The 24,023-nt window shown below is 39.4% G+C and overlaps 2 protein-coding genes across 3 annotated transcripts; one reads left to right on the forward strand and one right to left on the reverse strand.

Annotated features, from left to right (window-relative positions):
• Window positions 1–1,031: 1,031 nt before the first annotated feature.
• poldip2 (polymerase (DNA-directed), delta interacting protein 2) lies at window positions 1,032–15,735 on the reverse strand. 2 transcript variants are annotated; one of them, XM_084718183.1, is made up of 11 exons: window positions 15,507–15,735; window positions 8,925–9,006; window positions 8,046–8,143; window positions 7,852–7,951; window positions 6,425–6,500; window positions 5,997–6,104; window positions 5,001–5,137; window positions 4,197–4,223; window positions 3,884–4,009; window positions 2,740–2,819; window positions 1,032–1,817 (listed from the first exon to the last, which is right to left on the reverse strand). In XM_084718183.1, exons 1-11 carry the CDS (start codon window positions 15,689–15,691, stop codon window positions 1,703–1,705), a joined length of 1,134 nt encoding a protein of 377 aa, XP_084574309.1. In that variant the 5' UTR covers window positions 15,692–15,735; the 3' UTR covers window positions 1,032–1,702. The 2 variants fall into 2 exon arrangements, with proteins under 2 accessions (XP_084574309.1, XP_084574310.1); XM_084718184.1 differs by having other exon boundaries at window positions 8,925–9,000; window positions 15,507–15,734.
• Window positions 15,736–16,650: 915 nt separating this feature from the next.
• Window positions 16,651–20,141, forward strand: vma12 (vacuolar ATPase assembly factor VMA12). The gene is made up of 6 exons (XM_084718185.1): window positions 16,651–17,077; window positions 17,730–17,803; window positions 18,972–19,061; window positions 19,221–19,263; window positions 19,384–19,496; window positions 19,742–20,141. The coding sequence occupies exons 1-6, from the start codon at window positions 16,894–16,896 to the stop codon at window positions 19,835–19,837; spliced, it is 600 nt and encodes a 199-aa protein (XP_084574311.1). The 5' UTR covers window positions 16,651–16,893; the 3' UTR covers window positions 19,838–20,141.
• The last annotated feature ends 3,882 nt before the right edge of the window (window positions 20,142–24,023 follow it).

Below are 24,023 nucleotides of genomic sequence, written 5' to 3' on the forward strand. Positions count from 1 at the left end.
ACTGCAACCTGACAGAGGCTGAGCAGTTTTACACTTCAGACTGGAGAAGAACTGCAGTGTCCTGACGAATAAAACTGAAAGAGGCTTCTCCACAGATTATAGAGGGTTATAACTGCTGCCAAGGATGCATTAAATAAATAATAACTTGATGGGGTGATGATTTGGTTTAACGTTAACTTTAAAAGGTATAGTTTGTATTATTTGAAGTGGGATTGTATGAAGTACTTGATAGTCAGTCAGAGAAGTAGTTGTACTGCTGTGGACAGTCAACATCAAAATATACTGTAGCCACCTTAAAAAGGTCTGTGTTAAAAAATCAACATCAGTTAAAGTTTACGCTACATTTACAATATTTCCAGCTCTTTACCTTTTCATTCCACAACCTTTTCTAACATAAAAACTGCTGTTATAAAAGCCAAATAACACTTTCTCTTGCTTAACCAGACTCCATTGGCAAAATCAGTAATTTTACCTCAGAGTACACTGGACTTGCTGGTCAACCGCTGCCTTGATCGGTTGGTTTATTTGTGTTAATGAGTGACTTCTGTGAACCCAAACTAACCTTAAAAAAACACATAAGTCACACAATTACACAAACAGAGAACTGATGGAGGCAACAATAGATGAGCAACTCCTGTGTTCTGTGAGGTAAAATTACTGATTTTGTCAATAGAGTCTGGTGGCTTTAGAGCAAGCAATATCTGGCTTATATAACAGCAGTTTCCTGTTGAAATAGGCTGTTCGGCAGCAAGGTAAAGCTGTGAAAGTACTTGAAATAAAGCATATATATTTAAGCTGATATATTCTTAAGTGGCTAAAAAACCCTGTCCACTGAACTTTCTACACTGATACTCCTGCTGCTTCTCTTAGCTGGGGACATTTACTGTCATCAGCATACAATAAGCCAAACTATCCCTTTAAACAGTCTCAAGTAGGACCTAATTCCATCCACTGTGCTTCAATGTTATAAAAAAAGTAAAACATAAATACTGTAACCAGCCTAGAATTCAATCTGATCTCCCTCTCATATGTAGCCCACAGAGGTGTGACATAACTGGACTGTGATAGGGAAATACTATGATTAAAAACATGACAGGAAAATAAGGTCCAGGATAAAGATCATCGTCATGTTTTCAAAAATTCAAACGAGAACATCATAAATGAAGGAGCAGTGTGTAACATGTAGGTTAACTCATGGCTTACTTGTTGATCTGAATTCTCCGACTGAGGCATCAGTACTGAAGCTCAGCTGGAGTTGTTGCTCTTGTCATCATACTCATACTCCCACTATAAAAACAAACTGGTCAGTGTTTCAGCTATTGGATGCTCAACATGTCCAGCTCCGCTTGGCAACATTAACTTCCTCCCTACCTCCCAGTGCTCTTCTACTAGACTCTGCATGTCGCTTCAAACACACTACGGAGTGAAGACGTACAGCACAGCTGATCAGTTTCCTACCCTATATAATTTAAACGATGACATACTGCTGTTGGGTGCACTCTGACAGGAAGAGGACAAAGTGGGCCTGTGTTTGGAAGATCTAGACAATGCTATAATTTCCCTTTGCATAACCTGATTCACGCTAGTCTTATTTTGAAGGCTGCGGCAATGTTACGGGGGGAGGACAATTCTAGACACCCCAGACAGGACCAGGACTGACTGTGTGTCCGGGGCCTCATAGGTGGGAGGCGACTAATCGCAGTTAGAATGTGTAGCCAGCAGGGGGCGCTTTGTCATCTTTGTTGCTCTCCAGGGAGAAAGGAGGAATGCGAACATCGAAGTGAGAGCCGTCAGTCCTTTCGATACGGAACGTCCCCCTAAACACAAATAAGCAGTGAATGAGTGACAGGGCACATGAAAAAGTGAATATTGTGCACATGAGAGGCTTTTAAACAGATCATTTGGATTATGAGGTGGGGTTGTTTGAAGTTCTTCTCCACAGTCAGTCGGCCCCCAGTTTAGAGAAGCAGACGGAGTATTGGTGTAGGAAGCGAAGCAAGGTACTGCTGTGGACAGGGTCAGCAACAAAATGTATTTTTAAGTCTAAGTTATATTTAGACTATTTTCACTGCTTTAACTTTCTGCCAGGCAGCCTGTTCTGACAGGAAACTGCTGTGATATAAGCCAAATATCGCTCTCTCAAAATCAACCAGATTCCACCGGGGAAAAGTGTAATTTTTCCCCTGCAGAACACGGAGTTACTGGTCTCCAGCTGTCTCGATTGATTTCAGTTTCACCAAAGTCACACAATAACACAAACTAAATATTTGAGGCAGTGGTAGACCAGGAACACCCATGTTCTGGGAAGTAAAATTATTTTTGCCAAAGGTGTCTGGTGGCTTTGGAGAGAATGATATTTGTCTAATACATGGCAGCTTCCAAGTTTACGGTATATTTTTAACATATTGATTGTTTAAAAAATGTTTAAGTGACTAAAATACGTTTTACTGCTGACCCTATCTACAGCATTACTTAGCGTCTGTGCTGGTACTCCTCTCCTCTTATCCAAACTGGGGTTGTGTCGACTGCCATCTACTGTAGGCGACGCACTGACTATTGAGAATTACCTCATGCAACCCCACTTCAAATAATCAGAACAATCCCTTTAAAAATGACACGACCAGCAAATCCATTACGTCAAAAAGTTGTGTTGTGCCTTTAGAAGATATAAACAGCAGAATGTGTAGCAGAAATGGGTCATGTGTAACAGGAAACAGATGTCAGAACAAGAAAACTCACCACATATGACCGCTGGGGGCTTGTAGAGACACATGGCTGCTGTACTGAAAGGCTGGCTGTTCTTTAGACAACACCGGCTCCTGCAACAACATACAAAGACGACGTGACACGGTAAGACAAAATCTGTTACAAAGTGCAAGTCAGGTCTGGATTACTGTTGTTGATGTGATGTTTGCATTTGTGATCGTCACATCTGTGCTGCAACACATCATCAGTAGAGCGACACCAGGTATGTGTAGAACGCAGCTGCTCTGGAGCCACATGAAGACAACCATCGTGTCCCACATCCAGACTACATACCGATTCTCAGCAGGTTTTAAGTATGTCATGTGTTTACACTGGAAAAGTGAGTGAATGCATACTACATGTGGCCAATTTCTGTGCTGTTGATGTGCACTGATTGTGAAAATTAATAATTTCACTAGAATTTTAAATTGAGCTTTAGTGGAACTCAGTTTTGATGTTAGAGTTTACTCTGACTAAAATACTTTTTTCTCAGACGGTTACTTGATACTGTGATGGATCTGGCTGTAAAATTCCTATGAGAAGTAACTTTATCTTGAACAGCGTTTAGTCATCTAGACTGAGAATGTTACTGACACATTCCTGCATATCATATTAAAATGAATGCATGACTCATTATTGATGCATCATTATTGTTTATCAAACAATGAAAGTGTTTTACCTGATAAATCAGACATTTAATATATTAGAGGTTTTCTGCTAAAATGTTTCACACAGCAGAACTCCGTTTCCATAAATCAACAGTGATAGAAATGTGTTGTTATATCCTGTAAACATCACATGTATTCACTCTACATGGAACTAAAATTATGTTAAATGTTCACCAAATAAGTTAGAAATAATAAATTAATTCTTAAATGAGTAAATATTTACTGTGAGGTAAGCTCTGTTAAATTTAACTATATGTTAATGCAGCAAGGCAACAAGCCTGAATCTTTACAGAACTACCATTACATTTAGTCCTAAGAGGGAATTATTAACATATATGTGTTCTGTTACATTTGTGAAATTAAAAAGGCTAAAAATAGCTGAAAAAAATATAATTTATTAGGAAAAAGGATAAACTGACACTGTCTGCAGGTGGTGGTGGTCCTGGGTACTGCAACTGTGTTGTACTAACCCTGCCCACAACTCCTCGTCCTCGGACCGTCTCCAGGGTTCCTGACAGGCTGAAGATCCTCCAGTGCCTCTCTCTCAGCTGAACCACCTCGTTGCCCATGTTTTCCAGACGGATACAGTACCTCCACTGCAGGGAAACAACACACACACTCAAACGTGTTCATACCGAGTCTGCTGGCACAGGTATGGTTAATAGTCACCATGAAATATAGCAGTGCCTGGCTTGTAGCTGGTGTTAATTTCCAATTGTGACTCCTCCTGTGGATCACTCCACATGAGGTGCCCCACAGAAAAATAGAAAATCTGCTACTCACCCAGTAAACATGGGAGTTCTGGGCCTCCTGAGAACAAGACAGAATTTACATTAGTATTTCAAAGCCTACAGAGTCAACCAGAACAGAGAAAGGCTACATGAGGCCTGCAGGCCTGAGTCTTGATTGGCAGGCCCACACTGACACCAATGAACTGCAGACGAGAGTCACACTGGTGTCGCTACAGGCTGTGCTTTTGAAAGGACAGTGCACCCCAAAATCAAAAAATACTTATTTTTCCCCTGGCCTGCAGTGCTATTTATCCATCTGTTTTTTTTAGGTGTGAGTTGCAGAGTTTTGGAGACATTGGCCATAGAGATGTCTGCCTTCTGTCCAATATAATAAGACTAAATGACACTCAGCTTGTGGTGCTCAAAGTGCCACAAAAATACATATGAAAAATTCTAAACCAGTCTCCTTCCATAAAATCATCCTAATTTCTCAGGATAATCAACAGACCTTGTGGTGAGCAGTTTCATTCTTTGTACTAGACAGAAAATAGTTCTGATAGCTTCTACTGCAGAAAGATGAAACTGCTCACAACAAGGACTGTGGATTATCCTCAGTAACCAGGTCCTCATTTTTGGAGAGTCCTATTTGAGTCCTATTATACTAGAGAGACAGATGTCTCTACAGACAATTCACACCAAGACTATCTGGGTGGATAAATAGCATTATAGACGGGGGCAAAAATGTGTATTTTTGTTTTTCTGGTGAGCTGTCCCTTTAAGAAACTCAAACAGCTGCTTCATATTTCAGAGATATTTTTTCTGATCTACGTTTGTAAGAGTTGCTCTGGTCATTTACCCTCATGCCCATGTAGAAGGGGATGACGGTGACTCGGATGTTCTCAGTGGTCTCCCTGTGGACGTCTGAGAGCTCCAGCCAGGGGTGGTTCTTCTCCTGCCACGCCTTCAGGGTGTCTCTGGCTGTGAACGGAGGAGCTACAGACGAGGACAAAACAAATATTTACTGAAAACAATGTTGTTATTAGCAGTGCCAGACTAATTTCAATTTAGATTTTCAAGAAGCATTATCAACAGACCACAATGCCTCATAACGTGTTGTAGGATTTGTGATTGGTCTCTGATGGCATTTCAAATTTAAGTCCTTGAGCACCAAGTTCACTTGTTTGAAGATAAGGCATGAAAGTATGGCATGTAAGAGACATGTAAGAGCTGATCTATTTATTCTTAACCATACCATACAGTTTTTTTTCAGTGGTGGTCTTTCCATCTCACTGCCAAGTTGTCCATCGAAATCACTAACTTTAGTTAACAGCACTGAGGACAGTCTGACACTGGCGAGATGCCACTGGTTGCCAGCCAGTAGCTTTCTACAACTTGTCACTCCTAACCTGACAGACACTTGGGCGCACCATTTGACAGAGTAATATATCAAATGTAGGATACTGAAAGTATTGACATGGACTAGAAAATGTTTCTGAGGGTTGCTACTGGCCCACAAGTTGTACTTTGAGAACCTACATATGACTTATGGATCAGGGAAATTCTTTTGTTAATGAATCTTTGGTGGTGATTGTGGCTTATAAAAGAAAATCTAAAAATATTCAATATTCTGAAATTAAGAGCACTCAAACTTACATGATGTCATCTTTACAGAGATGTATTATGTCATGACATGAGTGCAGGATGAAATGAGTTCACTGTGTTTACTGTAACGGTGGTAAAAGCTTGGCTGTGTATATAAACAGTCACTGAAGTGATCCTCTGGGCGTTGTAAGAGGTGAGTGTGAAGAACGATGTTAAAAGGCTGAAGTGGAGACAGCAGAAGTGTGCTTACATTTGGCAGGGTTGTACATGAGGAAGCGCTCGAACAGCTCATGCTGGATGGGGGCCTGCTCTGTGGAGTTATAGGGCAGGATGTCTTCATGGCTCACATAGTCCAGACCTGAAGGAAAGAGACAGACACATGTGGATGAGACCGTGAACAATTACAACCACCTCAAATGGGAAGTTTGACGTTCAATGGGAGCTAAGCTGCTGGCTGGGATCGAACTCAAATAAACTTTTTAAGAAATGTGGATTTGAAGGTTTTGTCCAGGGGTGGAATTAACAAACTGTGTGCTGAACTGGATCATATCCTCAGTACGATGGTAATATCGTCAGTCTTTTTCATTTATCATGAATTCCCCCTTCAAAACATGGAATGACTGTCAGTGATGGATCTGGATCCGCTGTTTCCTGGCCGGTCTGTATCTGACTGCATACCTGGGATGGCGTACAGGGCTCTGCTGTCATCATGGTTGGCCAGAAACGTCACTGCTTCTGTCTGGGACCTCTGAGACTGTCAGACACAACACAAACAGAGAGTCGCACAATTGGCGAGTGAGACACTAATGAACCACCACTGCCAGATTCCACCACAGTGGTGCTTTTGTCTCCATATAACATTTCCACTCATTGTACTGCATGTCGAGACGTGTGCTTACAGACTCTTATCAAATACCTGTATCTGTTTGAGAGCAAGTCTAACAACTAAGATTAAAATGGACCTTTCTTAAGTTCCACCCCTTTTCACTTTGTGATTTTTGTTATGTTGTTTTTAGGCAAAGTGATCATGTCCCGCTGATAACTCACAACTGCCTAACATGCACACTGACTGTACAAGAAAGGCTCAACGAAGTGACTCATTATATGTTCACAGGATGTTTGTTGCTTCGAAAACGGGTATGATTGTAAAACAGACCCACAAGGTAGTTGCAAAAGGCTAAGGGACTTGTCATGAATGAATGAACAACATTCAAATACCAAAAATAAATGTTGCAGCAGCAGATCTGGATTACGGTTCTGACCAATCAGGAGCCAGAACTTATTCACAACTTGTCTTTTATAACCTTCCCTGGTAACAACCTTAAGGCCTTTAGATTTTAAGCTGCTGTTAGTGCTCGTGTTTCATGGTCAAAGTGATGATTCAGAAGCTTTTCCATCCTGCCATGAGTAACATTATTTGACATTTAAATATGTGGTCAACATCCTGAATAATGGTAAAATGACTTATAACTAAGATTCCAAAATCATTTGTCATTAAGCTTCAACACAAAATTACCCAGGGTTCACGCAGTTTTCCAAGAGTACAATCCAAGCACTTTCATGGTACCTAAACCAAAAATTTCTAGACACTCGAAACCTTTATCACATCTAAATCTATTAATACAATTGCAACAATAAAGTTTACATAATTTCTTTATACCCACTGCTATTTTACCAGTTGTTCATAATAACTTTAATTGTATGTTTTGATCATGGCTATTCAATGTTTGCCAATTTTACTTTACTTAGTTTGAATTCATTGAAGTCACATAATAACACAAACAAACTAACAGATTGAGGCAGCGGTAGTTCAGCGATTCCTGTGTTCTGCGAAGGAGTGTGGTTGCTGAGAGTGTGATATCTGGCTTATATGATGTCAGTCTGCCAGCAAGGTAAAGTGTTGACAAGATTCTAAACATAGTGCAAATTTATGTTGTTTTTCTAGGTGGTTAAAATACATGATGTTGCCAACCCCAATCCTGATTATCTGAACTTGCTTGACTGTCTGAACTCACACTTAAACATTTCTAGAGACAATACAGATAGATGTACATGAAACTCTCATACTCATACTAGTGGTCCTAAAGAAAAAAAGCATGACTTACTATGTGAGGACAGTCCCTTGTGTCAATCAGGACTTGGTAATAGGTGTGGGTCTTCCCCTTCACCTCCTTGGAGCCGTGGGCTCCTGGGGGCTCAGGCTTGCTGAAGGAAAAAAGGAATAAGGACCAAAATTATACACCTACAAACCAAGCCACTGTACTGAGGGCCTGTTTGGATGATGATGGTGAAGGTTTACCTGTCAGACATGGGTGGGGTGATGTCTCTGTCATAGAGTCGGGCATGCCAGGGAAACAAGACGATGCCTCTGTAGCCAAACACACTGTGGAGAAACAGCTGAGAAGAACAACAACAAGGAGACACAGATTGAGCTGCCGTGAGATTACATCTGGAGAAGGTTTAATAAAGTAGAAATTAGATGAGATTACAGTCCGTTGACAGGATCGTGCAAATGTGCTTTCATAAGAAGACAAAGCTACTGATTTATCAAAGCTTAAAAACAGACCAGACAGTGCAAACACAGGACCGTACAGTAAGATTCAGAAAAAATACTGTTGTTTTTTTTTTTCACTCCAAACTTAGCTCGTGGATAACCCCAGTTAAAACCAGTCATTGACCCCCTTTATAATTGGCAGGACATGAGTTTGCCTGTTTTTTCTTTTATGTCACATTTAACATCACAAATGCACCAGAAAGCAGGGTTAGTAAACAGTAATTCACATTCAGTGGGATTTCCCATTATATGTTAACGGTGAGCTAACAGACTAAGCAAAAGTTAATTACATATACAGAAAATAATCATTTTGGGAACTGTTAAAAAAAAAAAATCATAATACTTAAGAGAATCAATTTTTCCCTCTCACTCCTACTAATTGGAGCTTGAGCTGATAAATACTCATGATTACTGAGGAGTCATTTGACCTGGGAACGAATGCAGACTGTACCCTTTCTCACTAACGACAAAAGCCTGATGTTTAGGGGGTGTTAGTAGGTTTTTTGCCCAGTCAAAAGGGGCTTAAATCTGACATTGACCTAAATTAGGCCTCTAGGAGTTGGAGCAGCCCATCTGTAATTTGAAATGTGTGTATTTGTTTGGTGATGAAAGAGTGAATCTTACCTGTCCTGTTTCATATTTGCCATGTTGCTTCACGGCCTCAAACACTCCCACTGTCTCCAAAATCTTCCCTTCAGGCCTGTTCCTGCCAGAAACAGGCAACACCATTACACACTGGACCGTCTGTGTGTGTGTGTGTGTGTGTGTGTGTGTGTGTGTGTGTGTGTGTGTGTGTGTGTGTGTGTGTGTGTGCGGATGTGTGTGTGTGTGTTTGTCCATCAAAAGAAAAACATATATCACACTAATGTATAGGTCTGTATAAAAACCATGGGGGGCGAGATGAAAACAGCATCATACATGGAACAAACACAAACAGGCCATAAGTCCCTGAGGAGCATCGACAGGAAATCCCACAGCTGTAAAGAGCAGCTTCAGGATTTTCCTTCCTACAGAGACGATTTACATCCATCCTGCCACCTCTCCTCAGCCTCTCTCCTTTCCTTTAGTCATAATCTCCATCACAACTTTGACAAGATTGAGTAAAATAACTCAACTTGTCAAATGTCAACAAACGGGAATACTGGTTTGACCTAATCTTCACATCCTTCCAACACACACACACACACACACACACACACACAGTACATATTACCACTGACAACAACAGCTGGTCACTTCAAACAAATAACACGCGTGCTTCTGTGCTCCCTACAAAGCTAATCTTCACAGCAGAGATGAAGAGTGGGGATTAATGAGGTGAATATATGGATAGGGGGATTTAATATTACATTGGTTTCAGGTTATTTTCTTATCACAAGGATAATCACAAGGTAGCCTGATTTATCATGAGAAATATGGTGAAAGTCAAACTAAAATTACATTTTTTTGTCTGCAACAGCTTATACTGTACATCTGCTCTGTGAAACACTTATCCTGTGCAGGGCTCAGCAATAAAGCTTGACCAGGGCAAATAAATTGCCACATTGGGCTACTAATTATAACAACTTACTTGCCTGACTGAGCAAGTAGTGAAAAATAAAACACGTTTTTTTCCTGAGCTGATGTGGCTAAGGAGTGACCCATTTTGCTTCCCTCTCATCTTTGTCAAGAGTTGCACATCTGCAGTACCAATGGGGCACTCAGGAGAAAATGGCAGCAGGTAAAGACTAAGTTTACGGGCTGAAGCACAAGTGAGCATGTGACAGGAGTTTAGTTGAGTGGCATTAGAATCCACCTTTGTATTGTGCTGTTTGCCACAAGTTTGAAAGCAAGATGGATAAAGCTTGGTAGTTTTTCAAGGGCATGTAAAATTTACAAAATAATCTTAAAAGAATGCCTTAACAGGAGCAGGTTTTTAGATTTGAAGCATCTGCTATAGCCTGTACTTTCTAGGGCTAAACCCTGATAGATGAAGATTCAGATAATTAGTCAGACTTCTCATATGACTGAGATTCACCCAGTCAAGCCTTCTTTTGTTTTTCCTTCCTTTTCAATGAGGAATTCAGAGGAATCATAATCATATTTTTATATGACTGGTGCACTTATTTAAAAAAATAAAAAAATCCTTGTGAGAACAGGCTCTGCTGGTTAACTGAAGAGAGAAGGTAAACAAGTTCCAGATCTTGTTTTTTTAGCTGCATCATTACACAGAGCAATACAATAGCATGGCAGGCTGCAAAATTTACAAACCGAAAAATCACCACAAAACACAAAAGCAATTGTGATGGAAGCAGAGAGGAGTGATAGAAATGTAGTGCAGCGTGACTCGCTGCAGCAGACACTTCACCAAAGTGTCTTACAACATTATGGAAAGTGTGACAGAGGCTGTGTTCCAAACCGCAGACTTACCTACTACTCATACTAACTCTTTGAGTACGCAGTGTGTCTACACTGGCAGTATGCGATTTTTGAGTAGAAGTTCCCAGATGAGGTTTGTTGTTAGCGATTTCTCATTGGATTTACATTTATTAAGAAAGTTTAAAAAATAAATACAATTTACATCTGACAACAAGCCCAAGTCGATGGCGACCATGATGTACCGAAGACGGCGGGCCGATCTTCGTCTCATAGCCGACAAGACTCTCTGCCGGTAAGGCATCATGACTGGTCAAATTCCGTTAACGGGACGAGATCAGTCCAAACGGCGGTGTCAAGCAGGATGTATTGTGGGTTGGTTCGCTTCTTGTTTTCAAAGTAAAAGCACTATTTATCACCATGGTCTTTTGGTATGAGAAAGGGAAAGGGGTGTTTTATTTTGTGAATATAACCGGAAGTGCGTTGCTCACTGCGGCTAGTTTAAATTTCGCCAAATTCGTCCGAACAAAATTGTAAACGGTTGGTATTTGGACAAATAAACGGCACACTCAGGATCTAAACGGCCACTTTCTCGCCTGATTTTTAAAAAAATCTCGATAAAGTGATATATTTATAGAGTTTAGAGCTAAAGTGAACCTTAACCCTCGGGCAGGAGCGCAATGCATTGTGGGTTATCATGCAGTACGCTGTAGTGTAAACGCTTTGCATACTGTCTGATGGATTGGGTATGCAGTATGGAGTATGGATAGTATGTAGTAGTTAGTATGCGGTTTTGAACACAGCCAGAGACCTTTTTTTAAGAGTGAGATACATTTTGTTTTTTAACGACAAACAGTTGTTTCATTGCTCTACACAACCAGACGCCTTTTGCAAAACATCGTCATCACCAGCTTCATTCAAAATTGACAGAAATTAAGTAACACTGGTCAGAAAAGACTTGCTTTGTCTTCCCACCGTTCCAACAATCACCATCTCAGGTTTGGTCAAAATAAATCCCTCCTTCACTGTGTGGAGGAGCATGAGGCATGCAGAGCAGGACTGCAGCAACCTGAAGGTCTGCTGATGTTGAAACAGGCACACACACTTTTGTTTTCTCTGATTGTGAAAATCTGAATTTTTCACATCACACATGATGAAGAAAGGCATTGTAATGCCTTTCTTACTGGAAAAACACACTCATGTAGGCTGATGTAAGAATTTAGTATGGTGCACTGTAACAGGAAAAAAAAAGAATGGGTCATCAAATATTCATACTGGATGTCCAAATCGGATTTGACTGAAAAAACACCTTAGTCAGCGAAAGCCCTGGTACTGTCACTCATATCATTCACTCAAAGTTAATAAATCCAACTGTAGGGAGAAGGAAGAGAGACTGTCATACCATTTTCGATATGCAAGAATGTTTGTTGCTTTCCATCTGTATCACACTGTTTTTGTTCTGATTAATATACTTAAAGATCAAACATGACGGATAACATTAGTCTTTGTTGTTATTTAATAACCACTGATATACAGTGGTTATTTTTTCCCAGCCCTCCTTGTTTTGTGTTAAGTGGCACACTGAAATGGAGCGAACTCCCTCTCTGTAGTTCAATCAAAGGCAGAGCAGACACCAGCCGGCTACACAACACATGAGCCACAGAAGAGCAACACGCATTAGTCCCCTTCTTTATCTTACTTATAAACATTATCAAACACCTTGTACTGATGATGATGTAATGCATTCTTTACATCAATGGTTTCTTGCTAACAATCGTCTTCTTTGTTGCCTTTGTTGGTGCCTTGCTTCCTTTGTTTATTCCCACTAATTGGCAATCATCAGACTAATGTGAAACTGGCAGCAGGATCATGTGCTCACCTGCCTACGTGAGTGCATGTGCTTCCTCATGCACGAATCAATACAAACATGTATTGATTCATGTACATGGCCTTCACAGCTCTTCAACACATTTTGACTTGGGCTCTTCTGTTCTGTTTCTACCTCTGCAACAATCTGGGAAATGTCAATACACTGTGTGGCCAGAGATAATCAGATCTAAATATAGCCAACCCACTGCAAACCCTGGACCCAGCCTCAGCCAACAGCTGGCCATGCCAACAAGCACAGGAACTCTCCATTTCACATCACATTCTCCTCCTGTACTGGAGCAGTGAAGGCAGGTCATCGTGCCACTGAGCTGTCGCCATGATGGGGAAATGTTGGCAATGACCGCGGCAAGACAGGAGACACGATTACATAATGAACAAAGATTACATAAAATAAAGTGAGAGATATCGAATCACTGCTGCTATTCCGACCAATGATGGGGCACTCACCCACCTGTCCACACACTTTAACTTTCTCTCATAGAGGCAAATAGTTTTCACTCTGCTGCTCTCTTTCTACCTGATTTCTCGATGCACATTGTTTGTGATTGATTCGATGGAGGCAGCTAAAGAAACAAGAGGACCCCCTGCTTTCTTTCTGCGCTGGCCCACAGCCAGGTTCCTCTAACTGCATCACAAGGCACTGCTGCTGGTGTGAATACCAGACAGAAAGTTTAGTGTGTGGCTTACATACATTACTGCACCACAACCGTCACCAACACAACAGATTAAAAAAAAAAAATCTGTAAAATATGGACTTTTTTTTTTACAACAACTGCCTGGACTCCATTACTAAATTATCAACAGTAGTGTGCATGGTCAACATGAGTGTCTCCATGTTACTAATGATAGCACAAAGTCTGTAAGCTCTGATCACATGTCCAGGCTAAGTGGAGGAAAAAAACTGCTTGGTCATGGTGTGTGAGGAGGTTTTTGTTTGTACTGCAGTCTGAGTCAAAATGACATGGATAAACATGAGTCTGTGCTAACTGTGGGGGTGGAAAGCTACAACAGCTTCTCACAATAACCTAAACAGATAAAGACAATTTAATTTCTGAGACTCCACAAAAAACACACAAAAGGACAAGGACCCTATCCTTTAAAGTAGCAATATACAACAATTGCATAAGCAAAAATGAGTACATTAGTCCAAAAAGAGGGTTGGAGGTATAGACAGTTTACTTGATTGTTTCCCCTCCACTCCCTCCTCCCCAGACTCTAGGAAACTGGCTGCAGGAGTGCAGAACAAGCACAACATTGTATATTTACAATAACAAGCGACAGCAAGTCCTTGACTGAATTTAATCAGCTGCTTATAACTGGCAGTTGTCGGTCAACGTAAAGTTAAGCTCATTATCCTGAAAACAAAAGCCTGCTGCTCTGAAAACACTCTGGACTTCAAGTGAAGTGACGTCCTGTCTCACTGCCCACCAGACTCCATTAACATTTTTCTCAATTTAACCGTTAAAGGTCTGCTCCTTTTACAAGATTTTTTATGATTTCTTACAACTCATAATCAGACACTCATTCATTTTGCAAACATTCTGCATTAATTTGAACTCTAATTAATGTGAAACAGGCAAACTAAAACAGTTATTCCGGCCCAGAATAGAAATTTCACAGTTAGAGTGCTGTTGTCAGAGAAGTCAGTATTTTAACTTAACATGTTTCCTTGGTTATCTGATAATATATGTCATGGATATTTTATGATTTGTCAAATCAAACATATTACCGTTTCTCTGTTATGTCAGATTTTGTCTCAAAGAAATACCACAGTACTGCAAGAAAAAACAAACAAAACATTTTAAATTCTGTTTGGGAGTCACCAGCACCCACTGCACAGGGTGGTTGATATAGCTTCATCAAAGAAGGTCTCTTTGACCACGACTATCACATTTTGGTAAGTAACCAAACATCATAAAAATTGTCATCTATGCTGTCTTTGTCTCTCTCACTCACCTTTTTCCAGCCAAAGTGCAGCATTTAAGAAAACACAAAGTGAAATTGTATAAACTAGCCACACAAAAGTTGGCTTAATCCAATCGCCGAGCCATAAAACAGCTACTGGTTAAACAAAACATATCTTGGGTCTCATTCTTCAGATCTTTTCCACAATGTTGTCAGACTTTTATAATAATATTCAGAACTGTGTAAAAAAACAAAAAAATTTTAGTGAGCTGATATTGTACATTGGTGAGCACAGTGAGACTAAACTCAACTGTGATGCCTTTTTGTTTTTGTTGACATTTTCTTGTGAGGGGAAGTCAAATATTTTGTAATTTAACAGTGACTACATAAGAACAGATTACTATTACCAGAGCTGTTACAGTGGCTGTTAAAGTAAAATAACGGGACTTTTTTCAAGCTTCAAAATGAATACAATAAGTGAGCCAACATTAAATCCCACAACATATGCTCATTATACAAATGTAAAGAACAGCTATTAAATTGACAATGCATTAATTTAGACACGGTCACATAAGGTGAAGATGTGCGTCATACTAGTATGTTAGGTAAGTTACAGATTGTTGCACCAGTTTGACCAATTTTCAATCGTGTTAATGATCCTACCCATTAGTAGACATGCCAAATCACTAGAAAAGAGTTCTCCAGGGTGTGTGTTAACATTTTCTATCTGTGTGTTTCAACATATATTGACTCAGCAGCTTTAGAGGCAGTCAGATCAGACAGTCGTGTCAGGTGTTGCTCAAACCATGCTGGCTAGCTGCCCTGCTAGCTCATGAGCAGCAGAGGACAACTGTACTTTTCTCATTTTGTGCTGCTAGTATGACCTCATGAGTGCACACAATGCTCACAAAGCAGACACCGCTTCGAGACCTCTGCCCTCTCACCAAAACCGAGGTCAGTGTCTTTACGGTGCCATCTTGAAGAGCTCGTACTTAGCTAACTAAAGTCTTTAGCATGTTAGCATTGACAGGGGAGGACACTGGCTGCGTCTCTTACCGTGACGACATGAACCTCCTCTGCTGGACACCGGCGGACAGGCCACAGGCTCGGCATTGTAACCGCGGTCTGTTCACCTCAAACACGCTGCTGCTGTCAACCACACTCATTAGCCTCTGTGTGTGCTTCTTACTGTATTTGCCGACAGTGCTCAGCAAGCCTCGGCGTAACGCACAGGCCGCCATCTTTGCAGCCCTGGCACGCGTACTCACGCATTCACGACATTGTGCTGATGCTGCGTTCCAGGAACGACTCAAGAGTCGTATACACGAGCACTAGATGCTTACAAAAAGATAAACTTGCTTTTATCGTTATTTTTCTGTTAAAATAGACGGGAATTCTCTGGCATAATGTAATGCAAATGATTGTAACAGCAAGTTGTGATTAGAAACATTGTAAAGTTTTCAGCAGGTTTCAAACATCTGATGCCCTTATATAATATGACACATTACTGTAAATTTAACTAGCCAGAGGTATATAAAGCTCAACTATAAATATCTACAGCAGTAAAATTATACATACACCTAAATGTAGCAGTAACAGTAATTCAAAAAATTAAAATAACACTGAAAGGGACCGTTTCACTGTACAAATGAGTATTTTTCATACTTGAAGTAAATTTGGAAAATATTTACATGCAATTACTTGAGTAATGTTTGTAGTGGAGTATTTTGCAGTGAAGTATTAGTACTTAAAAGATACTTGAGATTTTTAATCACACAAATCTTAATGGGGTAGAAAAGTCAGATTTGACTGATTATAATTTAAAGATTAGGATAGCAACTTGAGTAAAATTATTAAAATTCTTCTGTTCAATTGACAGTAAAATACGATCAAACATTGATATTTGATGTTTGATTTGATATAGATGTTTGTTTCTCACCACAGCAGTTTATTGCACGTCAAAACTGTTAAAACCCTGTACTCTCGGCTTTACGAGTTTGTGAGGAGCCCATGAAGGCACCAAAGTGGCTCACGTGTACTGTAGCGCGCAACATTTTATTTCAACATGAAATTAAACATTATTGTTGTCGCTTATTATTAACATTAATCGTTTACGAAGATTATTAATAATATTTGACTATTTGGGAAAAAGTTTAATTTGAAATAAATTTTCACACAGTTGGTCACGTGAGAGTAGACGTCATCGTGTCACAAGGCAAACAACATGGCGGCTTACTTGGTTACATATATTTACCCGTAGCTGTTTATATCTGTCAAACGCTGGAATTCAGCGGATAATATTACTAAAAAAAATAGTAAAGATCATTTTTATTGATAGCATATGTACATTTGGACCTCTTGCTTCACTGAGAACCAGTTTACCTAAAGGTTTATTTATCTAGATAGCTGCAGACCTCCTGTCAGTGTCAGTTGGATTGAAATCATGGCCACAGCATTTGTCGTCGGGGATAAATTCAGGAATAAGGTGACGGAGTTATTGGAAAATACGGACTCTTCTCTGCCTGAACGGTTGAGAGAAGAGCTGGAGGAGACTGTTCAGAAACCAGAACCAACAACCCTGTCCTTCAGGACAGCAAGAAAACTCAAGAAATACCTTCAAGACAAAGGTAAAGTCTGTGATGTTTGTACTAATCATACTGATTTCTAAATGAGGCAGATGGTGGAGGTGGTCATTTTTAGGGACAGCCGCCTTTTCTCTAATATCGTGAGAATATCATGACTCAGTAACACTGTTCAGTATTTCCTGTCATTTAAATCAAATTGATAATGTTTCTGTTTTTAAATAATAACGACAGAGAAGCTTTTTAAAATATAGATAGGGAACTTTAAAGGAATAGTTCACCCAAAAATGAAAATTCAGTCATTATCTATTCACCCTGATGCTGACTGAAGGCCAGATTTAGTTTTTCAGTCCTGGAGTTTCACAGGAAAACAGTGTCGCACAATCTCCCGAACAATTGAAGTGAATGGTGACCAGTTTTCAAGTGGAGAAAACAACGGAAAAACAACATAAATTTCCTTCATACTGCTCATCTGGTGTAATCCAAGTCTCCTAAAGTGCTGACATGCTGTTCACTTGCACACACACATAGTTCACATGGTGTGGCTCCAAGCTAATGATCTAAAGTGAAAATTTACACTAAAAATATTTTTCAAGCCAATTTGGCATGTTCTCAAATACTACAACTAAAATATTAGCTGTGCCAGTAATATGTGATGTTCATATATTTTGTAACGGTGTTGTTTGTTTTTCTCCAGGACATCCTTTCTACCTGCACGAGTTGTTGGAGGACAGCTCACTGCACCTGCCTGAGTTTGTGAAGCCTCCCAGAGTAAGTGAAACTATGAACATGCCATTGTTGGTTACATTACAGTTCTCTGAGTAGAGACAAGCTGCCCATCAACTTAAAGGGACTGTTCACCCCAAAATTGAAAAATACACATTCTTCCTCTGGCCTGTAGTGTTGTTCATATATCTTCACTGTTTTGATGTGAGTTGCCAAGTTTTGGAGGTATCGCCCATATAGTCGTCTACCTTCTCTTCTCTCTTCTCACAGCTTGTGGTGCTTAAAACGCCAAAAAATACTTTTGAAAAATTCAACATCAGTGCATCTTTCCAGAAATCATGACCCAGTTGCTCAAGATAATCCACAAACCATGTTGTGAGCAGTTTAATGTAGGAACTACTTCTTTCTAGTTGAAAGAAAATAGTTCAGTTGATTATGCCATAGAAAGAAAATGGTTCCTACATGAAACAGTTTACAACAAGTATGGTTGCCTGGTCTGAACATATTCTGCATGCAAATTAATCTATAAATACACAGCTATATTTCAACTGAAATTATTTAATCATACCTAGATCCTATCAGACTGACTCCAGATAAGCACGTACACACAGTTTTTCTAATGTATTTTTGTCACTTTGACAATGTGCCATTTCGTCCTGTTATACTGGACAGAAGGCAGACATCTCTACGGCCAATATCACCAAAACTCTGCAACTCACACAAAAATCCAGATGACAAATAGCACAACAGGTAAGAGGGAAAATATGTATTTTTGATTTTGCGGTGGACTGCCCCTTTACGGTCGCATCCATTCAAGCTTTGCAGTGATAAAACTACACAGGGACTTCTTTAACTTATGCCTGTATCTCTCTATAATTAAAGTGTATTATTATTATCCTTTCCAAGGGAGGCACAGAGAGCTAGGGTTGTTCCAATACCAGCATCAGAAATTTCTCGGATAAAACCTAAAATGCTGGATCAGGTATCGACGAGTTCCAGAGTCTATGCACTGATATGATACCACGTAATTTACTAGCCCCGAAATGGGACCCTGCTACTTTCCAGCAGCAGCATCAGGTTGGTACACGGTATTGGCCAATGTGTACAGTTCATGTATCAGCATCAGGAAGGAAAAAATGGTACTGGAACATCTCTCAAAGTACCCGATGAAGAAACGTCTGCTGAACTGTGACTTTTTCCCTCTGAACTTCAGAACCCTGAGCTGGTGGCTCGTCTGGAGAAGATCAAAGCCAAACTGGCCAATGAGGAATACAACAGAATCACACGCAATGTCAACGCTCAGGTAAGGTTTGTACATGTTAACATTTAAAACATATTTATTTTATCTTAGGTGTAAGATTTCTTGTCATTTTTCTTGTAACAGGACGTTTTTTGATTACTAGACTTAATAAAGAATTGGACATATTTTACTATGTAATAATACATTTTTTTTTATCTTCAGGAAATCAACCGCAGTGGAACATTAGCAGAATTTGGGATGCAAGGTTGGTACACATATATAATTATAAGTCTTATTATTCTCATCAAACAGAGACTGAATTATATGTAGTCATTACATCAAAAATGAAATGCTTCTAAACTTTTTTTTTTTGCTCTTTCTCCAGTGAGATCAGTCAAAGCAGTGGTGGTGACCGTGTTCAACTTCCTGGTCACAGTGGTTGCTACTTTCGCCTGCTCATATATGGGAAGTCAGTACCTGTTCACAGACACTGCAGCGGTGAGAGAACATTTGATTTTACATGTATAATATACATGTAGCTGCTACTTTGGTACACCGAGCCACATGCAGTGCAGTTCATTGTCAGAGTGGTGTTCAAATCTGTGGTGACACAGGAGGCTGTATTTTGTGACACTGCATTACACTGAAAGGTGTCTCTGATGTTTTCTTCTTAATGTTGTGTTTGAGTTTGTCTCTTTCCTGTGAAAGGTTGCCTAACATTGTTTCTGACATTTGTTTTCCAGCGAGTGATATCAGCAGTGATCGCTGCCTCTGTAGTCGGCCTTGCTGAGCTGTACGTTCTGGTCCGGACCATGGAGGGAGACCTGGGGGAACCATAAAGGACAAACTGGCCAACTGTACTGGACTGTAGTAAACTCTGGGAACCCCGCTGACTGACAGACATCTCACTCTGCCATGAAAACTCTGTGGGCTTTTTGCTTTTTATTCTACTGGAAAATTGATGTAATTTTTGAAGGTTAAAGTTACTGAAGATGTACATGTCAGTGACAGGACTGAAACTAAGACATTACAAGAAAGGAAATTAGATCAAAAGGAAACCTGTCATATATTACTGATTTATCTGACATTCCATCTGCAATGGAATCACAAAATGAGTGACATTTCTTATTTATTTACAGCTGTTTTGTATTTCTTCCTTTTTTTCCATAAAACTACAACCTCTTTTTTTCTCTTCTCTTTCTCCTTGGCACTGACCTATAAAAATTAATGTTAATTTGCTCAGATGTAATTCATATTTTTGTGTTCAATAAAATCATCCGTACTAACTAAAGCCATTTTGTTGGTATTCCTCCAGTCAGTCTAATGCTCCCCCATAAAGTACATTTTCTTTGTCTGCACTTTCTTGTTCATTCAGAAGATATCACAGGGTTCAGTGTTTTGGGTTTTTTTTCAATTGCCTAGTAGGGCAATTGCATCAGTAATCTACTTGCCCCAATACAAATTGTTTTATTTATTAGTGCTTATCAAATACCAAAGACTAAAGTTAATTGTCATTTTTAATCTAGGGCTGCAGTGTCCATAAAATGTCAAAAAATAGCGAAAAATGTCCAGTTGCTCAGAGTCCATGGCAATGTCTTTAAATGTCTTGTTTTGTCCTAAAGATTTTCAGTTTTACACGATAACAAATGTAGGACAGCAGGAAATCTCCATATTTGGATGATGAAAATAGTATTTTCTGCCATTTATGCATGAAAATTTTCATACACCAATAATTGGCTGTCAAAATAGTTAATAGTTTAATTCTTCTTTAACAGTTGAGGAAGTGAGTTGCAAGATTTACTCGCTCTGCATGGCATTTTTCTTGCCCAAAGCAAGCAGGCAAACCTTACTGTTGAGTTCTTTAAATGTAATCTTATTTAATTATCTCACTGCAAGTTACTATATTTAGGCTGTGATCTAAAATGGCACATTAACATAGATTTATAAAATCTCCATCCTATATTTTTCTTATTGTCAACAAATTGCATGAAAACACTTCCCTACACTGTCTGTGCCACACAACCCCAAAACACATTCAGTTCTGCTGAGGACAGAAAGTTCAGCAACAGGTCACAGACAAAGCTGCAGATTAATAATACATTTTGATGCTCTAGTGAGTATTTGGCCACACTGGCAGCATGGCTCCAGGGATGGCAATGTCGGATGGTCGGCCTACTGAAATGTCCTGCTGGCCTACAGAATGTCTTACATTAATTTTGGGTCAGACATTCATGGTCTCCACAGACCATGCTGATCCCTTAAAGGAACAGTTCACTCCCCCAAAACACAAAAGTTGGGATGCTGTGTACATTGTAAATAATAAGGGTTTTGAGCAACACATGCTGCCATCCAGACAGCGTCTTTTTCAGGAACGTCCCTGCTTATTTCAGCAAGACAATGACGAGACACATTCTGCTCATGTTCCAGCAGTGTGGCTTCATAGTTAAAGAGTTTAGGTATTAGACTGGCCTTCCTACAGTCCAGACCTGTCTCCCATTGAAAATATGTGGTGCATTATGAAGCACCAAATACAACAGCAGAGACCGCGAACTACTGAGCACAGCAATGGAAAATGTTGCGGCCATTAACTTCAGTGTATATTTATAAAAAAAAAAACAATCAAGTTTATCAGTTTGATTTTTGGGTTAACTGTCCCTTCAGTGTCTCATCTAGCACCATCATTGTGTCAAAATTTAAATATGTCCAATACTTTGGTTGCTGATCAGCCTCTGCTGCACTTTGCATTTAATGCTAATTATCAAATGATGGCTTACAAGCTAAAATAAGGTGGCAAACATGCTAATCATCATATCTGCTTAGCATCAGTGTAGTAGCTTTGTTATTGTGAGCACATTAGCATGATAAGAACAATGTAGAATACCACCACTTGTACGCTGTGATTTAATGCAGTTTTATGTTTTGTATCAATACTAATACTTATCACCTGAGTAGACACCCGGGTTGAAAGCCCTGGAAAAAGCTAGTAAGTTGACCTTGAGTTAAATTATTTTGTGAAGCTGTTTGTTGGATTTTGCTCCACAGTTGTTCTTGTTTTGACTCTTTTAAATAACCCACCAGCTGTGGCATCAGTTACTGACACTGTTTACTGATGTGATTTTATCATCTCTACCTGACAGATGTGGTCAGAATTGTCTTCTGATCTCTGCTCACTGTTTCTGGTTTGAAGTGAATTATAGAGCCAACCAACACATAACACACAACAAACAAGTGATTACTGTACCCCGGAGGTACAGTAGCTGTGATAGAAGACTTAATAATACAATAACAATAACACAATATATCTTATTTCAAAACCTAATACGACACAGAAGATCTGTTTTGTCTGATCCCTTCTCCAGATATGAATTCTTATTTTTGTAAACTATCTGATCCTCTTCTTATTAAGTCCTGTCATATCAGCGGAAAGATTAAAAGATGTAACTGCATCTGGAATACAAAAAAAAGTATCTTCCTAAGATCTGAGATTTGACACCCGGATTAAGGGTTTATTGAAAGATTATTCGGTATTAAAGATGATTATGATATGCAGAGACCTCTGTCCAGCGCTGGACGAACAGTGTGCTCTACTGTCTGTCATATTTGCCTCTGTATTATACCTCTCATGTAATATTTCTAAACTTAAATCCAGGCAGAATTACAGAGCCTGTAAGCTGATAGACCCTGAGCTCTGCCTTTAATTTAGTTCTTATTTTTTTCCCCCCTTCCCTCTGTCCATCCTGATACTTACAGTACAGACAGATATGAAACAAATATATTTTGACTCAGAAAATAATTATTCTTGTCATGGTATCTTACCACAAGGAATCATTTTAATCAGGATGTTTTGAAAGATAATACTCGCAGGGTCGCAGCATTAAACATGTCACGGTTCAGCTTAGAGCTGGAAAACAGGAGCTGGCATCTGTGACTCCACTGTGAAGACAAGCTGCTGGGTTACTGAGTTTATGAGCTGCTCTACAAATCCTTCAATTACTCTTTTATTTATGTAGAAAACATCAAAATTATACTAGAGACATGCACACAGTTTACAGTTTGCTTTGATTCAGTTTTCATTTAACAAAACCTTGAATGCAAAATATTGTGATTTTGGCCTCAGAATTTCACATAGCACTCAAATCAACACAGGAAATACATCATACAGGGCAGTACGATATGTATGCATATATTCATTACTTAATTTGAAATATTGTTGCATTTTAAAGTAAAATAATGCTGTCAAATAGTAGCAAACTCATCAAAACACCACTTTCCTCAAGATTATACAAAAACCAATGAGATCAGACGAGATTCAAGACAAAACAACGATTTCTTCCCTGCATCAGTTTGATGGTTTTGTTCTGCATCGACCACAAAGTTTGTTTGTATCGAACAAACAAGACCTCAGACAAGAGGTTCTCAACCTGAGGGCTGGGACCCCCGAGTGGGCTGCGAGATAATTTCCAAGGTTGCCAGATGGTTTGTGGAGAGTGAAATAAAATACCCTGGTAAGCAGCATGAAATGAGGGGCAGGAAGCAGCTCGCAGTAATGTCATCTTCTTAATGACGTTCAACATAATTAATAAGCCCTTAGAAATTGTTTTTACAAAATACTACTGGCCTCAAGAAATGTTACAGCCACCTCATGGAGGGTTAAAACTCTAAACCAGCACAAAAATGACAACCACCATCATAAATCACCACACGAGTACTAACAAAAAGTAACAAACTCTTCAAAGCATCAAGCATGATGGGAAATGAAGGTGGTATTTTAGACTGTGGATTGAGTGTTCTGTTACGTTACCTTGTGTTGTGTTATGCCTTACATTATGCATTACATTGTTAAGTTATGTTATGTTTTACGTTATGTTGCACTATGTTAGGTTATGTTACTGAGCTCCAGTAGAAAAAAATTATACCAAATTTCATTTTCATACTAAAATGACAAACTGTTCAACAAAAAATAAAGTGCAGTATAACATATGGAGTGCGCTCATAAAAATAATGTTATATTTCAGATCTTTACTT

Source organism: Lutjanus erythropterus, chromosome 4 (genome assembly GCF_056507025.1).
Source record: "Lutjanus erythropterus isolate fLutEry1 chromosome 4, fLutEry1.hap2, whole genome shotgun sequence".
Classification (NCBI taxonomy): Eukaryota; Metazoa; Chordata; class Actinopteri; order Lutjaniformes; family Lutjanidae; genus Lutjanus; species Lutjanus erythropterus.

Bases quoted from the DNA above. Each gene is read 5' to 3' on its own strand.
- poldip2 (XM_084718183.1), bottom strand. From the start codon at position 15,691: ATGGCGGCCTGTGCGTTACGCCGAGGCTTGCTGAGCACTGTCGGCAAA. The intron at 9,007-15,506 runs GTAAGAGACGCA...TGTTTCTGGCAG, and splicing joins AGGAGGTTCATGTCGTCACG to GAACAGGCCTGAAGGGAAGA. The intron at 6,501-7,851 runs GTAAGTCATGCT...TGTGTCTGACAG, and splicing joins CAAGGGACTGTCCTCACATA to TCTCAGAGGTCCCAGACAGA.
- vma12 (XM_084718185.1), top strand. From the start codon at position 16,894: ATGGCCACAGCATTTGTCGTCGGGGATAAATTCAGGAATAAGGTGACG. The intron at 17,804-18,971 runs GTAAGTGAAACT...TCTGAACTTCAG, and splicing joins AGTTTGTGAAGCCTCCCAGA to AACCCTGAGCTGGTGGCTCG. The intron at 19,062-19,220 runs GTAAGGTTTGTA...TTTTATCTTCAG, and splicing joins CACGCAATGTCAACGCTCAG to GAAATCAACCGCAGTGGAAC.